This window comes from Haliotis rubra, unplaced genomic scaffold (genome assembly GCF_003918875.1).
Source record: "Haliotis rubra isolate DU_JTF1 unplaced genomic scaffold, ASM391887v1 Scf1177, whole genome shotgun sequence".
Taxonomy (NCBI): Eukaryota; Metazoa; Mollusca; class Gastropoda; order Lepetellida; family Haliotidae; genus Haliotis; species Haliotis rubra.
In genome coordinates, this window is record NW_025765089.1 from 157,578 (window position 1) to 176,844 (window position 19,267).

The window sequence follows — 19,267 nt, forward strand, 5'->3', positions numbered from 1 at the left end:
CTTCCTCATGACGTCTTGACTGACAACTGAAGTAGGTATAACCAATTGTTGGTTTCAATTCATGAAGTTTATTTTTTCCTACTTGGGTGTCCCACCTTTTGTGCATGAGGTCCCGACTATAACTTTTGATAGTGTGTTTGAAGTCACTGTACAGGATCAGCAGTGGAGATAAGGGCTTGCCAAGAGCTGGTTTAGCTGATGCATCGGTCTTTGTGTTACCTGTTATGCCGACGTGACCCGGCAAACCAGCAAAGGATGATGTCACATTGGCCAGTAGAAAGTGTCCAGGATAATAGGGTGACTTGAAGTAACATTTTGAAGTGCTTGAAGGCAAGATAATAAATCTTGTCATTGAATCAGAAAAAGTTGTTATTAATTCTGTTGGTAGTAATTCAAGAAACAATTTGGATTGTCGTACCGTAGTAATGAAAATTCAGCTGGAAAGGATATGAATATTTTAGGTCGATTTTACACCAGATGAACCACCAAAGTAAGTGTAGTGAATGGATGTGATTTGCACTGACGTCTTATATCTAATTAGACTGGGTCGATGTTTTTGCTGGTGGACTGAAGTTTTCTAGATTCATCATGAGCTCGGTAGCAATTTAAATATGCTCAGTCAATAAGGTAATTGGTAATTTTTCGATATGTTGTTGAAATTATATTACTTGAAACATTTGTTTTGTTGCTTAATATAGACTTACGTTTCGATCCATATAATGTGAATCACAGTGAATCACAATTCTCATCATTTGGTTGTAGTCACTTTCCAAAGCCACTGGTGCCATTATCCAAACCATACTACACAATCCTTCAAAGTAAACGAATGACGCATTTCCCGTTACTGGCAGTGATATGATCCCTATTAAGTGTAGCCGTGTACACAACATAGGCGTAGGAACAGTTTAAAAGTGGGGGGGCAAGATTTCGAAATTGATAACGGGTGTGTGTGGGGTGGGGTGTGTGGAGAGAGGAGATATATGAAAAGGACAGACGAGTTCACTTGAAACTTTAATTAATAGCAAATGCATTACATTATTCAGGTAACACTAGATCGACTGTTTGTACAGGCTAGTGCATCTCGCGAAATGTTCAGCTCTTATGAGAAAAGTCCAAAGTAGTTGCGTCTTCTGTCATTGAAAGAAATGAACTCCCGGGCAACATCCACTAGAGATAGTTCATCAGCAATGGTTTTGTGGACATGCAGTAGCAGAACGTTGTTCAGACGTTCCTGTGTCATTGTAGATCTGACGTATGACTTCAGGCGTCGAAGCGTGGAGAAGGTACGTTCTGATGTTGCTGTGGTGACAGGAATAGTCAAGTAGATCTTCAAAAGGGTGCTTATCTCCTTGAACAGGTGCCTTATTACAGGCGATGAGTTGATAACTGATACAACAGTATCAATATTTGTGACTTCAATGATTAAGCATCCTCTTTCAGTGGAGACAGATTTCACTGTGTCATGAAGCATGGAAAGCTGTGTGTTCAATCGAACAAAGTCAACATCATCTTTGTAGAGTTCTCTGATGTGAGAAGATATTTGAAAGTTCCGTCCATTTGCAGCAGACAGCAACAGTTGCTCTATCTCCACAGCAGTGTTAAATCCTTTCTGTGAGAATCTCCGCTTTAGTTGCTCTGAAACGATGTCTAGACCTTCAAAATATTGTTGGCGATAATAATCTTCCACAGAAGGAAACGTGTGAGTATTAGATCCATCATCCAATCTCTTGGGCCTCTTCCGGTAGCGTGGTAGACGTGGAGGATCAGTTTTGTCTTCAGCTTCATCAACAACGGACTTGTAGAACTCTGAAAAAGTATCTGTACTCCTCAGCTTATCATAATACGCCAGTTCTTGCTCTGCTCCCTTTTGTGCGTCCTTTGCCGTTGTTTCTACGCTTTGAATGGAGGAAGACAATTGCTCTGATGCAGCAAAAATTTGGGAAGAAACTTTCAGCCCAAAAACACACTAAACTGGTCAAACTGAAAGTAAACCACCTGCAATCCTGGCATACTCATCGTGACCCTTATTGATTTCTTCAAATGCTTTTCGAAGAGTATCAAAGTTCTCCAAAACAGAGTTGATAGATCCTGTTCTAACTGTCCAACGTGTTGGACACAGAGGTCGTAAGCCACGAGTTCTTTCAGTTTGAGGCACATCCATGTCAAGACGCTTCTCAATGGATGGAGCTTTTTGAAGATTCTTGAATAGGTGTTCTCGTTTGGAGAATATTTAATGAGCTTGTTCACTTCAATTGTGATGTCAAGAGCATCCCTGAGAGGTTTGCATGCTCTAGTGGCTTCCTGCAAAGCCAAGTTGATACAGTGGGCGAGGCAATGGACATGAACTGCTCGTGGTTCTTCTCTTTGCAGTTGGACAGCAACTCCATTGACATGGCCTTGAAAATTACTTGCACCATCATAGCCTTGACCTCGGCAATTCGATAGTGGTAAGTCACAACGGATAAGTGTGTCTTTTAGTACTTCTGTTAGTGTTGCTGATGTTGTGGAAGGAACCACATATAGGCCAATAGCATCCTCATGGACACTGAAATCATTATCCACCCAACGGATACATATGACAACTTGTTCTTTGTTTGATATGTCTCTTGTTTCATCCGCCATAACGGCAAAGAACCTGGCAGCTTTGATTCTCTCAAGAATCTTCAGTCGCACAGCTCGGCCCAGGAGCATCAATTGCTCATTCACAATTGCAGGTGACATATATGTTTTCTCAGATAACCATGTTGGCAACCCCTCTATGTCAGAACCTCTCAGTTTCAGAAGCTGAAACAAGTTCGATTCCTCTTCAATATGCCCTCGAAGCGCTAATCCTTGCCTTGATAAGAATAAGAGACATGACAGCTGCACAAGCAGAAGGTTTCGTCTGCACTGCTGTTCCTTGGTAACTTTTGCCAGAAGTAAACTTGTGACACTGTCATTACCATGTTTCTTGTGTTTTGCAAGGGCATCTCTGTGATATGAACTCTTATCATGCTTTTTGAACTTATCTCCAGACTTTTTCCAATTGTTGAAACCTTCTGATATGAATGTTGCTTCAGGTTGTCTGGAGGTAGGATGCTTCTGCAGATCACTGTCCTTACCGTAAGCCAGTCTGCAATAAAAGCAGAAAACTTTGTTTCTTGTTGTACACAGAGTAAGCCAAGGATATTCATGAAACCATGAGAACGAGAATGATCTCCCAGGTTTCGTAGTTGTCTTTTTCAAGGTTGATGCAGCATTTGGCTGATAAGGTTCACTAATTTCAGAACAACAAGGTGAATTGCACACATGTTGACGTTCATCTTCATCACTGCCGGGCGATGATTGGAGCTCAGATGTCAGAGAACTCTCCATTGAAACATCCTTACTCTTGCTTTCACTGATGATGTCTGGAACTGGGTTTATATGAGACTGAGAGTCTTGTGTCCGGAGAAATTCTGATGGTTTTGTCTCACTTTGAGATTGCTTCTTGCTCTGAACTGAAAACATAAAATCCAACGTCCTCTGTTTCTTTTGTTTCTTTTTTTGGTCACTTTCTGCCAAGTCAGCATCAACATGTTTTTTCGCAGTATCCAAACAAGCAACAAAATGATTTGGTGACCAGTTCTTAGTATTTGTGTTTGTACAATGTGTCCACATGATGCAGACAGGTTCCTCCTCCGCATCATTCAGAGGGTGTATTGTTTGATTAAGTACATGTCTGTTTGTAGCCACATTTTGGATTTTGGGATAGATAAATTGAACTGGTCGTTTCAGAACACTTGGCAAACTAAACATGTGTAAAACTGATGAATATTCTCCATTTCTTGTTGTTTTCATCACTAAATGTCTGTAACGCTGCATGTTGTCACCCTCTGCAGACTGACTTTCGGATGACGTCAAAATATACTGTAACAGTGATCCGTTACCTTTGGCTTCAGAAACACTTGATCAGTTTTGATTCATTTAAGTAATGTTCTCCATTGTTGATAAGATCAAAAACACCTCTCACTCGAAGTTCAGTATAATAATCTTCAAAACCAAAGCAGAGTTGAGAGGCTGACCTCCAAAAACAGTTTCCATCTCCATAACATCTGACTGGGGTAAGATGTATAGGAGCATCATCTGGATATAACATTCTAGCAACATGATCAATACTGAATTGCATATTGCTATAGTTTGGCAAATGATTTAAATCCAGTTCAAATTTGTTAGTGTTTGACTTTGCAATTTCTCCACAAAGAGTGTCCCAGCCCTTGTCTGCAGCTTTAGAATACTTCACAAGAAGGTCTTTATAATAACTTATTCTCTTTATATTTGGTCTTAAATATCTGAAAAATAAGAAATTGGAGTCACTGTCATTTTTTCTTTATGATAATCATATTTTGGGTGCTGACAAATAGAACAATAGGGTACTGAAAAACAATAGTTTTATACTATAAATATATCATAATTACATTCAATAACAAGGCAGAAGTGAGCACAGCTCACATACTCCCGCTTATAGTCTGATCACCTTCAATACCATTATTGAATACCAAAATAATATTTTAGGAAAACTTTCAATTTTGGCATCATGCAATTGAAAGCCAAAATCCACAATGGCACCATAAGGGTAAGTTCCATGCCAAATTTGAAGTTTGTAAGTGGTATAGTTTTTGAGTTATGCTCAGAGAAACCATTCCGGACGCAAGGACGCACGGACACACGGGCGGACTGGCGGAGCGCTATATACCAGCGACTACGTCGTAGCGGGGGTATAATAATGCAGCCATTCTTATTTCATACATGAATTCGGCTTTCAGATAAAACCAGCTCTCTCACTGCCAATGTATGAGTTTGAAATCGTGTCTTATTGTTATTGTTTAGATTTTCAATAAATAAATCAAACAGCACCTATTATACTTAAAATATGGCTATTACTGTAAACTAAATGTTACTGTATAGACTACACTGTAATGTCAATGTATGTTGTCAACTTACCGCTGATTCGAATCCATGTTGGCTGTTAATAACAGCCTGACTGCCTCTACTTTCACTTTTGAGTGACATGAATGAAAAATTTGGATTCTATCATTAGCTAAGAGCTCTTCAAACACCCACCCCACCACCCCGTGAATTTTTTTTGGATCATGTTGGGTTGCGCCCCTGTTTTTCAACGTTACACACATTTGTGTTTAATTCTCTATTATGGTCCTTTCATTATGGCATCCCCACAAGCTGGTTCATCTTGCTATGAAAAAAGAGGCGTCTGGTTGAAACAGATCATCAAGCTGAAACTATTTTGGTGAAGGGGCGGTGGGGTAGCCTAGTGGTTAAAGCGTTGGCTCGTCACGCCGAAACCCGGGTTCGATTCCCCACATGGGCACAATGTGTTAAGCCCATTTCTGGTGTCCCCCGCCGTGATATTGCTGGAATATTGGCGGCGAAAACTAAACTCAGTCAGTCAGTATTTTGGTGAACTTGGATTCTTGGGCTTGATTTCTTGTGATCGAGTCTAAGGACTTTCTACCGATCAAACTTAATCCCTTCGCAATTTCGAAAGCTATCTCTGGAATCTGTGGTGAGGAAAAGAACGTTACCCGTCTCCGTAGTGGCTTGCTTTTTGTGGAGTGTGCACGGAGACAGCAATCTTTCAATCTGCTGTTGAACATACGACCGGGAGTCAAAACAAAAATAAAGCCAAGGGAGGCAACTCTGGAGCGCTATCATAAAGGTGTACCGCTAAAACATATTATTGCCATTGACTATACATGATGCGAAATGTGACCCACAACCAGCTCAAAACTCTAAATATTGTGACCCATAATTACTATTACCTAATCAATGACAATACAAATTACAAAAACACACTCTCATAACACTAATACCTATCTCTTGACTTTTTCGCGATCTTTCCTTCCACAGTCAATAAAAGCAGGTTATGTTAACATCGGGGTGGATGTGTATGTACCCAATCCACTCCGTTGTTACAAGTGTCAGCATTTCGATCATGGGTCTCACTCGCCGTGGTGGCCATCATGAGAGTACAGATTGCGTGAATGACTATAAATGTGCAAACTGTGAAGGTCCACATGCTGCTTCATCCAGGTCCTGCCCTGTTTTCAAAGGGAATCAACAATAATGGAAATCAAATGCGAAAAAACCCATTTTCTACCTTGAAGCCAAATAAACTGTTAACAAGTCAGAATTCAACTCCGATGAATATCTCTTAATCTGCAGCAGTCACCCGCACTGTAGCTACATGCACACTGCTTGTCAGACTGGCTTGACTTGGGTCAAGTAAGAAATACCTGTCTATTCAGCAAAAGCACCTACTTCACCAGTCACTCAGTCTACTTCTGGGCCTCAGACTGAAATTCAGCCCACGACATCAAAGACGTCTGCTTGACAACCAGCTACTGACCAAAACAAAAAGAAAAAAGTTAAACAGAAACCAACCGGCTATCGTCTTTTCACCTTCCGAGGTTCCTCTTCAAAACTAGTTTGAACCTCTAGACAGGGATGTTACGGTCCTCACAGGAAAGGCGGAGGAATAGCTCCTACTCACATACCCGTGAACGATCGCCAATTGAGGCACCGTGACTCAATTGGCCAATATAATTCAGTGGAATTGCAGAGGACTTATAAATAATTTTACCGAAATACAGTTACTAATTCAAGATTTTCGACAGTCAGCATTATGTCTCCAAGAGACATATCGAAAAATAGAGATAATTTTGATTTCCGACAGTACAGTGATTACCCATTCTCTCCGTCAGGAGATAGAGCAACAGGAGGTGCTTCAGTTTCGTTGCGGCAGGGTGTCGTACATAGCCCTGTCCCACTTAATACAAATCTTCAGACTGTTGCTGTTCTTTTAACTCTGCACATTGCATTGACTCTGTGCAGCTTGTATATTCCTCCTTCCAATATTCGACAATCGGATCTTCAAAATCTCTATGATCAGCTTCCTAAGCCATGTGTTATCATGGGCGACCTGAACGGACACAACCAGCTTTGGGGAAAGTGTCCATACTAATAATAAAGGTAAAATCCTTGAGGAATTCATTTCCGATAATAATGTATTTATTTCCAATGACGATCCAGCCACTTATTTACATCCAGCTACGGGAACATATTCTTCCCTGGATCTGTCACTCGCCGATTCCAACTTATATAATGAACTTGAATGGATGGTCCATGATCACCTATGTGGGAGTGATCACTTCCCCACCATTCTCAAAAACATCAACCCTAGTGATGATCCCTCTGTATCAAGAAGAAACATTGCCAGGGCTGATTGGTCATTATATAAGTGAGTGAGTTAAAATGTAAAGTCACATCGGCAATATTTCAGCCATAAAGTGACTAAAACAAGTTTAGAATTCACCATAAATACATGTAAATTATAAAAACATGTCATCGAAGGACAGTAAAACCGACTAGAATATCACAGTATCAAGAAATGAAACTAGGATCTCTCTCTAAAATTGGATTTTAAATAACGACAATACAGTATAAAAATGGGCTATAGATCGGCAACAACTGAAGGTAGATCACCATACCAGGGATGGCCATTATATAAGACACTGCGTGTTCAACACTTGAAGCATGATCTCTTTAGGAACTGTGAAGATCCTATACAGTCGTTTTCGGCTATACTAAATCCCATTGCCGACAAAACAATTCCAAAGTCCTCTACAATTCCACATATTCGTAAACCATGTTTCAATAATGAATGTAAACAGGCCAGAAAATGTAGGAAGAAAGCCGACAAATATTTTCGCAAACACCCTACTGGCCATAATCTAGACAAAGTCAAAATTACCAACGCCAAGGCTAGACGTGCTTATAAACAAAATAAGCGTCAGTCTTGGCGAAATTATGTTTCCAAAATAAATTCACGTACACCTTTGTCAAACGTGTGGAATATGATCCAAAGAATAAAGGGCAAAGGTTCCATTACTCATCATCTGATGGACGGTGATACTATATTAACTAATAAAGCTGACATTGCAAATAAACTTGGTGCAACTCTCGCCAAGCATTCATCTTCATCAAATTATGTTCAAAAGTATGAGAAACAACAAGAGAAGAAAAGAACCAATTTTAACTCAGACTATGGTGAAGATTATAACGAATTATTTTCGTTAAATGCTTTGAGCAAGCTCATGATACAGCAACAGGAGCTGATAATATTCACTATCAGCTCGTGAAGCATTTGCCCGAATCATGTTTAGAAATCCTTTTAGAAATGTTTGATCAAATATGGACTTCAGGGAATTTCCCAACTTCGTGGTGTAACGCCATTGTTGTCCCTATTCCAAAGCCTGGCCGGGATCATACTGATCCGTCTAATTACAGACCCATCTCTTCAACGAGTTGTGTCTGTACAACGAATGGTAAACAATAGATTAACTTAGTATCATGAAACCAATAACGTTATAACAAATATTTAATGTTGTTTCAGGAAGAATCCTAGTACCATTGATCATTTGGTACGACCAGAATCCTTTGTTAAAATGCATTAGTAAATAAACAACATGCGATATCGATATTCTTTGATCTTGAGAAAGCGTATGATACCACCTGGAAGCATAGCATTTTAAAGTATTTACATGATTTTGGTTTGAGGGGTCGTTTACCTCTTTATTTCACAGTTTTAACAGACTGGCAATTTCAAGTCCGAGTGGGTTCAACACTGTCTGACCATTATAATCAGGATCAGGGTGTCCCACAGGGCAGTAGTTTGTCTGTCACATTGCTTAGTATTAAGATCAACAGTTTATCCATGGTTTTAAACGATTCAGTTGATGGATCAATAGTTATGGATGATTTTAATATTTCTTGTCGTGGTAATTGCACTTATGTTTAAACAACATAAATGAGTAAATGGTGTCTTGAAAGCGGCTTTAAATTTACGAAGTCAAAAACTAATTGTCTACACTTTTGTAGAAAATATAAACCGCATAAAGACCCTGAACTATGTTTAAATGGCACTCCCATCAAAGTTGTCAAGGAGCCCAAGTTCTTGGGTCTTTTTTCGATTCCCATCTATTATTCCTGCCTCTTGTTTAAATCTCTTAAAGCTAAATGCCTGAAGGCACTCGATTTGTTAAAGGTTGTTTCAAATTTAAAGTGGGGTGGGGTGGTGATTCTGTCCACCACCAAGGTCTAAGACTTTGTCTTGGGTCTTTTAGAACTTCCCCTGTTGACAGTCTCTATGTCGAAGCAGGTGAGCCTTCTCTGACCCACCGCCGTATAAAATTATCTTTACTATATCTTACAAAACCATAATTTAACAAGTCTAACCCTGCATTTAATTGTGTCTATAATCCTCTTTATGAGGATTTGTAAAATAAAAAGTCTTCTCTTGTTCCGCCACTTGGTTTAAGAATTAAACCTTTCATTTCTGCTGCTGGCATTGAACTGGAAAATATAGCTCCTCCCCGTCTGCTTCCTTCTCCTCCTTGGTAAGTAGTGAGGCCACAGGTTGACCTAACACTGACAAAATATACGAAATCAGAAACAAATGAATTACAATATAAACAAGTGAGTGAGTGAGTTACAATTTATCGTCACATCGGCAATATTTCAGCCATATCGTAACGAGAACAATTAATTTTATATATAGTAATTAATGGCAAATTGTAAAAAACCTGTCAACGAAGGACAATAAAATAACTAGATTATCAGAGATTCGAATTTAAACCTAGTAATTAAATCTAAAACAGTTTAACTGTAGATGACAATACAAGGTAAAAACAGGCTATATACTGCCAACAACTGAAGGTAGATCACCATACTAGGGACTTACAGTACATTTGCTTCCTGCATGGACCCTAGCTGGATTTACACCATCCCCTCAGCGGTTTAGACATATTTAGCCATATATACTGAGTCAAAAAAAGAAACTTCACAAAATGTAATTTTAAAAATAATGAATAATTTTTCTCGGATGATACATCTATGTATCCGAAATGGGATCCATATCTTTCGACTCTAGAAAAACGTTAGCAAAACCCACTCAAACCCATCCATTCCTCGTGCAAATGACGTTAGTGCCAAATCAGGTTTTGCACGTGCAATCGATCACGTGATCTTCGCATCGAAGTTTTCTGCATATGCACGTGTTTGCATTGGCCTCAAGAATTGAAAAAAACACTTTTAAACCACAGTTCCCATGGTACTTGAAATGCCACGATTGTCAAATGTGCAACGTTAACGTGCCGTTGGCATATTGCAAGCGGGAAGATCAGTTATTGACGTCGCAAGAGCAATGGGATGCAGCCGTCGTACTGTTTATGACTTGCGAGGTCGTCTACAACAAACTGGCACCACTTCTGATCGCCCAAGGTCGGGTCGTCCACGTGTGACGTCACGAGCAGAAGACCGTCAAATTGTCCTACGTCACCTACGTGACAGATTTCTGCTGGCTACACGAACCAGGGCTGAGATGTTTAGAGGTCGACTGTCCTCACAGACCATTCGAAATCGGTTGCGGGCTGCCAATGTCCATTCTCGACGTCCATATCGTGGGCCAATATTGACGCCGTTTCATCAACGTCAACGTCTGCTGTGGGCCCAACGTCACCTCCGATGGACCCAGAGAGACTGGAATCGAGACGTCTTTAGCGATGAATTCAGGTTTACCCTCAGATTCGCGGACGGCAGGCATAGAGTTTGGAGACGACGTCGTGAACGGTATGCACAATGTTTTGTACAGGAAGTCGACAGATTCGGGGGCGGAAGTTGCATGGTGTGGGGTGCTTTCTGTGGGAACAACCGTTCCCGACTTCTGGTCATCCGTTGAAACCTCACAGCTGCTGCTTACCGCGACCAGGTGCTCACCCCTGAACTCGTTCCTTTCATGGCGGCTCATGGCCCAGGTCTACAGTTCCAGCATGGTAATGCTCGGCCGCATACAGCGATGTTGACACGACATTTCCTTCAAAACGCTGGAATCAACGTCATGGACAGGCCATCGAGGTCCCCTGACCTTAATCCAATAGAGCACGTTTGGGATGCACTTGGGAGAAGGCTTCGTGGTCTTAGGAACCAACCTCAGAATTTGCAGGAACTTGGCGCTGCCTTGCAAGAGCAATGGCGCAGAATCCCCAACCACGTGTTCACAAGCATCAGGCAGTCGATGAGGAGACGGTGTTTGGCAGTGGTGAATGCGCGGGGCGGCCATACACGATATTGAACTGAGAAATTTCGCATTTTTATTCTTGTGACTTAACATTCTGTATACCCATGTTTTGGAACGTCGGTGCAGCCTAATGGAACTGAATATGGCACTGTCAGTGTATCGAGTACATCACACAGATCTCAGCAATGAAATAATAACAATTTCACCATCTTACCATCTCTTGTTCTTTTATAGTGCCCTGAAGAAAGAATGTGAAGTTTCTTTTTTGACTCAGTATATTAAAAACACATATTCTACGATTATAAAGGTTGGAGTGATTTAAATTGACTTTGAATGTTTTGGAACTTACGTACCCTCTCAGGAGGACAATCATTTTACCAATAAAGACAAGAATATAATCAATTAAAAAGTTCATATAATACATACAAATCGTTATTTTCAGATGGATCCAAGGATGGTGGCGCAGTGGCTTGTGCCACTGTCATTGGATCTAGAACAATACCCTCCAGATTACCTAATGACAGCTCACTATTCACAGCAGGAGCAACTGCAATACTAACAACTCCTAAATATATTAATAGACATCCTAGGCACCCATGAAGGCCACCTCCTCGTGGTGGGTGCTGGGTCACGCTAAGCGCCTTTCAACCCCCGTTGTGGACCCGGGGGGATATTTTCAGTCCACCAACCCGTTTGCCGTGGGTTGCGCCCCTGTGTCGGTGGAGGACGGGAGTCTGGTGGTTGAGGGCACTGGGAGCCTGGAACCGTGTTCCTTTTGCCCAACACACCACTTCGACCCTTACTTCACCTAGACGGGTGGTAGAACTGGCCGGTTCTATCAATCGGCTGGTCACGCCATGCCCTGTGCATAGACCTATTTTTGCACATTCAATTTATTGGGTATTGGTTACTTTGATATGTAGGTTACAAATTATTTTCCAATTATTCATGATCTTATCTTGCCTAGAGTCCTATGCCAGAAGGCGGTGGCTCATGGGCCAATCTGGTAATGTCGCCCTCTGAATTCCGTATGTCTCCAATTACCTGTTATGGGCGGAACCAGCCTGGCAGTGTTTTTTGGTAGGCAAATATGGCTATTCACGTTGTATTTACTGGAGTATAACACCCTTGTAGCCCTGGTGTTGTAGATGGTTACCTCTGCACCACCGTCCATGTTGACACTCGATGGCGGGTGGGGATCGAGGGTGTTGAATACTATTCGTACGCCATGTCTCAAAACCAAAACCCTGGTTCTTCGAAAACAACGAAACGTCGCCACGTAGAATCTTTGTCTTCTGATGAAGAAGTTTCTCCAGATGTTGCTAAATCTTGGCCAAAGTTTATCGTTCTATCTTCTGCTGATGGAAATCCATTGAAAATCAATCCTTTCGCTGTATCCAAGGGCATACAAAGTGTCTGCGGGAAGTGAAGAATGTAACTCGTCTTCGCAGTGGTTCATTGCTTGTTGAATGTGCTCGAAAACAGCAATCTGTTAACCTGCTGGGTCTCCAGGAGTTTGTTAACACTAAGGTTGTTGTCTCGGTACACAAATCACTGAATTCATGTAGAGGGATAGTTCGGGACAGAGCTAAATGTCTGTCTGATATGACAGAAGATGAAATTTCTGCTTCTTTAACAAATCAAGGCGTTACCTCTGTGAAACGCTTCACCAGAAAACAGGACAACAATATTATCAAAACAAATACTTACCTGTTCACCTTTGCCCTCTCCACTCTTCCGAAATCAATAAAGGCTGGTTACTTTAATATCGGTGTGGACGTCTATATTCCAAGCCCACTACGATGTTTTCATTGCCAAAAATTTGGTCATGGTGCCAGGACTTGCAATCATGTTTCTATCTGTGTCCGTTGCAGTGGGGCTCATGAGAGCTCAGAGTGCACAAATGAAATCAAGTGTGCCAACTGTGCTGGACAGCATTTAGCATCATCCCAAATCTTGCCCCAGTTTTGAACATCAGTCTAAAATACTCAAACTAAAGTATACCAACAACATCTCTTTTGCAGAAGCCAAAAAATTAGTTCCAATACCGACACAAACAACTGTTTCCTCTTATTCTGCAGCCGTATCTTCATCTTGTCCTGTTAAAGTTTCACAGCAATCTGTTTCCTGTCAGACAGAGATATCTTGGGTGACAGATACACAGGTCACATTTGATAAATCTGTCTCATCCGGAACTGTCCAAAAAACCTCATCAGCTTCTCAGACGGAGGAACAATCAGAACCACTACCTGTGCCAACATCTGACCAGGAAATTGGGACAATTCAAATGTCAAAACATCAACGAAAACAGTTAAAGAAAAAGGGTAAAACTCTAAAGCATTTAGAGGTCCCCTCTTTGGATGCTCATGTAACGGTTCACAATCCATTTGAACCGCTTCATATGGATGTCACTCCATCGCTTCCTATCCATGAGAGTGGTCATCCCATGCATTCTAGACCCCCAGTTGAGCCGCCATGAATGGCTCCAAAACTCTGATCCCAGTGGAATTGCAGAGGACTCAGGAGGAATTTAAATGAGATACAGTTATTAGTACAAGATTTTCGACCATCAGCACTGTGTCTCCAAGAGACTTATCTTAAACCGACTGATCAAGTTGATTTGAGACAGTACAACTGTTATCATTCGTTTTCTCCACCTGGAGATAAGGCTTCAGGCGGATCTTCTATTTTCATACGACAAGGGGTTATTTCCAGCCCTGTTGCCCTTAATACCACTCTTCAAGTTGTTGCCGTCCGCATAACTTTACACATTGTGTTTACTCTGTGTTCATTGTACATACCTCCGTCTACTACACTCCGACCATCTGAGCTTCAACACCTATATGATCAGCTCCCTCAGCCATGCATAATCATGGGTGATCTGAATGGACACAACCCTCTATGGGGAAGTATAAATACAAATAATAAAGGGAAAGTCCTTGAGGACTTCATAAATGACAATAACTTATGCATATTTAATGATGATTCAAACACCTATTTACACCCTGCCACTGGGACCTATTCAGCCCTTGACCTTTCTCTCACAGATGCAAACTTATTAAACGAATTTGACTGGTCAGTTCATGATGACCTTTGTGGTAGTGATCACTTTCCCACTGTACTAAAAGCCATGACCCCAACTGTTGACTTATCGTCATCTCGGTGGAATTTTAAAAAAAGCAAACTGGCAAATGTATGAGTTATTGTGTACTGCAAACCTTACACCTGATCGTTTTGATAATACTGAAGATCCAATTAAGATATTTTCAGATCAGCTCACTGACATAGCTGATCAAACCATACCTCAGTCCTCTGCAAATCCTCACATTCGCAAACCATGGTTTAATAACGAGTGTAAACAGGCCAGGAAGAGTAGGAAAAAAGCCGAAAAATATTTTCGACGACATCCTACAGTTCACAATTTAGATAAGGTAAAAATTTTACATGCCAAGGCTCGACGCGCATTTAAACAAAATAAGCGTCAGTCTTGGCGAAACTATGTTTCCAAAATACATTCGCGCACACCGATGTCAAAGGTGTGGAACATGATACAAAGAATAAAGGGAAAAGGTTCCAAATCCACCGTTCATCATTTGAAGGACGGTGATACTTTATTAACTGATAAAGCTGACATTGCCAATAAGCTTGGTGAAACACTCGCCAAACATTCGTCTTCATCCAACTATGTTCCTGAGTTTCAGAAACATCAAAAGCAACAAGAGAAGAAAAGAATTAATTTCAACTCAGACAATGGAGAAGACTACAATGAATTATTTTCTCTACATGAGCTACGTACCGCCCTTGATCAAGCTCATGATACAGCCACAGGGGCTGATAATATACACTATCAGCTCTTGAAGCATTTACCTGAATCATGTTTGGAAACACTTTTGAATATTTTTGATACAATATGGACTACAGGAAATTTCCCAACTTCGTGGCGTAATGCCATTGTAGTCCCCATACCAAAGCCTGGCAAGGATCATACTGATCCGTCTAATTACAGACCAATCTCTTTAACGAGTTGTGTCTGTAAAACCATGGAAAGAATGGTGAATAATAGATTAACTTGGTATCTTGAAACCAATCAACTTATAACCAATATTCAATGTGGTTTCAGGAAAAATCGTAGTACCATTGATCACTTGGTACGTTTAGAATCCTTTGTCAAAAATGCTATAGTAAATAAACAACATGCAGTATCGATATTCTTTGATCTCGAGAAAGCATACGATACCACCTGGAAGCATGGCATTTTGAAGGATTTACATGATTTTGGTTTGAGAGGCCGTTTGCCTCTTTTTATATCACAATTTTTAAAAGACAGGCAATTTCAAGTCCGAGTGGGTTCTACCCTGTCTGACCATTACAATCAGGATCAGGGTGTCCCTCAAGGCAGTATTTTGTCTGTCACTTTATTTAGTATCAAGATAAACAGTTTATCCAAGGTTTTAAATGATTCAATTGATGGATCACTTTTTGTGGATGATTTTAATATTTCTTGTCGTGGTAAAATATGCATACTATTGAACGGCAATTGCAGTTGTGTTTAAATAACATAAATAAATGGTGTCTTGAAAACGGTTTTAAATTTTCCAAATCCAAAACTAATTGTCTACACTTTTGTAGAAAATATAAACCGCATAAAGATCCAGAACTATCTTTAAATGGCACTCCCATCAAAGTTGTTAAGGAGGCCAAATTCTTGGGTCTAATTTTCGACTCCCATTTAACTTTTTTGCCACATATTAAATCCCTTAAAACTAAATGCCTGAAGGCACTTGATTTGTTGAAAGTCGTGTCTAATTCAAGGTGGGGAGGGGATCAAGCTACGCTCCTACACCTTTACAGATCACTTGTCCGCTCGAAGCTTGATTATGGCTCCATCGTATATGGTGGAGCCTGTAAAACAACTTAAAACTCTTAGATTCAGTTCACCATCAAGGTCTGAGACTTTGTCTTGGGTCTTTTAGAACTTCTCCTATTGATAGTCTCTATGTTGAGGCTGATGAGCCATCCCTTACCCAACGTCGTATCAAACTCTCTTTACAGTATATAACAAAACTCTATTCTAACGAGTCTAATCCTGCATTTAACTGTGTTTTCAATCCTTCTTATGAGGAGTTGTACAACAAAAAGCCTTCTCTTGTTCCGCCTCTTGGTTTAAGAATTAAACCATTTCTTTCTGCTGCCGGCATTGAGCTGGAAAATATAGCTCCTTCCCGTCTTCTTTCTTCTCCGCCTTGGCAATTGGTTGGAGCCACAAGTTGACCTAACATTAACAGCATTTAAAAAGCAGAAACTAATGAATTACAATATAAACAAGAATATCATCAATTAAAAAGTCAATATAATACATATAAATCCTTATTTACAGATGGATCCAAGGATGGTGGCGCGGTGGCATGTGCCACTGTCATTGGATCCAGAACAATATCTTCTCGTTTACCGGATAACAGCTCTATTTTTACAGCAGAAGCAAACGCCATCTTAACAGCTCTTAAATATATTAATAAACACCGTAAATATAAACAATATATAATCTTTTCAGATTCTCTTTCTTGTCTTCAGGCTATTAAAAATATTTCTTGCAAACATCCACTTTTATTAGAAATTATTGAATTGAATAATGAGCTTGCTACTGGCCAGTGCGACATCGTCTTTTGTTGGTTACCCAGCCACGTTGGCATTTCTGGGAATACCATGGCTGATCTTGCTGCCAAGGCAGCACTCAACAAATCTGTGACACCACTTCTTATTCCATACTCTGATTATAAAGCTGGCATTAGAACTTACATCCGTGATCTGATGCAGAAGAAGTGGGACGCCCAAGTAGGTATTAATAAATTACATGCAATAAAACCCTATATTGGTTACACCTACTTGGGTTGTCAGTCCAGATTTGAAGAGGTCATTATGCGACGATGTCGCATTGGCCATACCAGATATACTCATGAATATTTATTGAAAGGCGAAGATCCTCCGTTTTGTATCCCTTGTGATGAAAGGATCACAGTCAAGCATGTCCTGCTTGACTGCATTGAATATTCCATCACAAGGGATAAGTATTTTAATGTCAAAACATTGAAGGATCTTTTTAATAATGTTAGTTCTCATTTAGTTATTGCCTTTTTAAAAGAATTAGATTTATTAACTGATTTGTAAATAGATAAATATTTTATTATTGGTAATTTAAATTAGTCACTGAGATTGTTAGTGGCTGTACCCTCAAAGGGGGTTGACGTAGCGTAAAATTATTGTCCTCCTGAGAGGGTACGTAAGTCCCAAAACTTTCAAAGTAAAATCTAAATTATCACATTTTAAACGTAGTATTTTTGTTATTTTAACTGTTGGCTAAATTTCCCTACAATCGCCAGCGGCTGAAGGGATGGTGTAAATCCAGCTAGGATCCATGCAGGTAGCAAAAGTAATGTAAGTCCCCATGGCTCCTAGCATGGTGATCTACCTTCAGTTGGTGGCGATCTATAGCCCATTTTTATATTGTGTTGTCCCCTATAGTTAAAATGTTTTAGATTCAATTACTAGTTTTACATATATATCTGTGATTATCTAGTTATTTTACTGTCCTTCGTCGGCAGAATTTTATAATTTCACTTAAATTGTTGATATATTTATAACTTGCTTTAGTCACGATATGGCTGAAATATTGCCGATGTGACTTTAAATCTTAACTCACTCACTCACTCGTATCCCTTGTGATGAGAGAACCACGGTCAAGCATGTCCTGCTTGACTGTGTTGAATTCTCCATCATAAGGGATAAATCTTTCAAAGTAAAAACTGTTAAGGATCTTTTTAATAATGTCAATTATCATTTTATTATCGAATTGTTAAAAGAAATAGAACTGATGGATGAATTTTGATTCATGTTTTGTGTATACATACATTTTTAGTATTGGTTATTTATATGAGAAACTGAATTCATCAGTAGCTGTACCTTTGAAGGGGGTTGACATAGCCTAAAAATATTGTCCTCCTGAGAGGGTACGTAAGACCCAAAACATTTCAAGTAAATTTAAGACTACCATGTTTTTAATCGTAGTATTTTGTCATTTTAATGTATGGCCAAATCTCAGCATAAACGCCAATGGCTGAAGGATGGTGTAAATCCAGCTAGGGTTCATGCAGGTAGCAAAGGCACTGTAGGTCCACATGGTGCCTAGTATTGTGATCTACTTTCAGTTGTTGGCCATCTATAGCCCATTTTTACATTGTATTGTCAAAAATAGTTTTCTGTTTTTAAAGATATATACTAGCCAGTTTTAACTCATTTTGTGATAAACTAGTAATTTTACTGTCCTTCGTTGACAGGGATTTATATATTATATGTATGTATTATGAATTTAAAACTGGTTTTAGTCATGATATGGCTGAAATATTGCCGATGTGACGATAAATATTAACTCACTCATTTACTAATTCTGACAATCCTGAAACTTATTATCACCAAAGACGACTTTTATATTCTGCTAAACCATTTTTAATAGCTCACAACACGTACATCATGTACTACAAGAGTCTTGCCACCTGGGACAATTACTGCTGCATAAACCCGCTTATGTAACCCGAACTGTAATAACACTGCAAACACTATTTTGTGTGCGTCTGTTACAAGTTAAATCAATAACTGACAATACAAGTAGAGTAACTAGCTTTTACCCATGACGTTCAGGAGTAATTTGATTATACTATATCTGAACACGAAGAATAATTAAGGCCCACATATATATCAAATACATATATCCATTTATAATAAGACTCATGCATATGTACATTAGCTTTTCTGTATGTTAATGTCGACCTGCTCGTTATGTTTGCGTGGAAGTCACGTCACGCCCATTATCATCCTGCACGCTCTGTACGAAGCATGCTTTCAGCGAACAAGTTGGGAAGTTACTCATATATACAAACTGCCATATGATCTGACATATGACAGCTGATTTGAATTGTAAGTATGCCATGCCTTTACTGTTTTATTTTGACAGTCACGAGACATTGACTACAGTTTCATTGTAATCTTCGGGAATGACAACAGGTGTCTCTGTGTCCTACTCTACAACCACTGATAACCAAAGGGATGGCATACATCCTGCTGGGAATTCATGCAGGAAGCAAAAGCACTGTAAGCCCCCTT

General features: G+C 39.9%; 1 protein-coding gene across 1 annotated transcript; it reads right to left on the reverse strand.

The window, feature by feature from the left end:
* Nucleotides 1-1,099: 1,099 nt before the first annotated feature.
* Nucleotides 1,100-4,062, reverse strand: LOC124258839 (zinc finger MYM-type protein 1-like). The gene is made up of 3 exons (XM_046692933.1): nt 4,044-4,062; nt 2,099-3,479; nt 1,100-1,895 (listed from the first exon to the last, which is right to left on the reverse strand). The coding sequence occupies exons 1-3, from the start codon at nt 4,060-4,062 to the stop codon at nt 1,100-1,102; spliced, it is 2,196 nt and encodes a 731-aa protein (XP_046548889.1).
* Nucleotides 4,063-19,267: the final 15,205 nt, after the last annotated feature.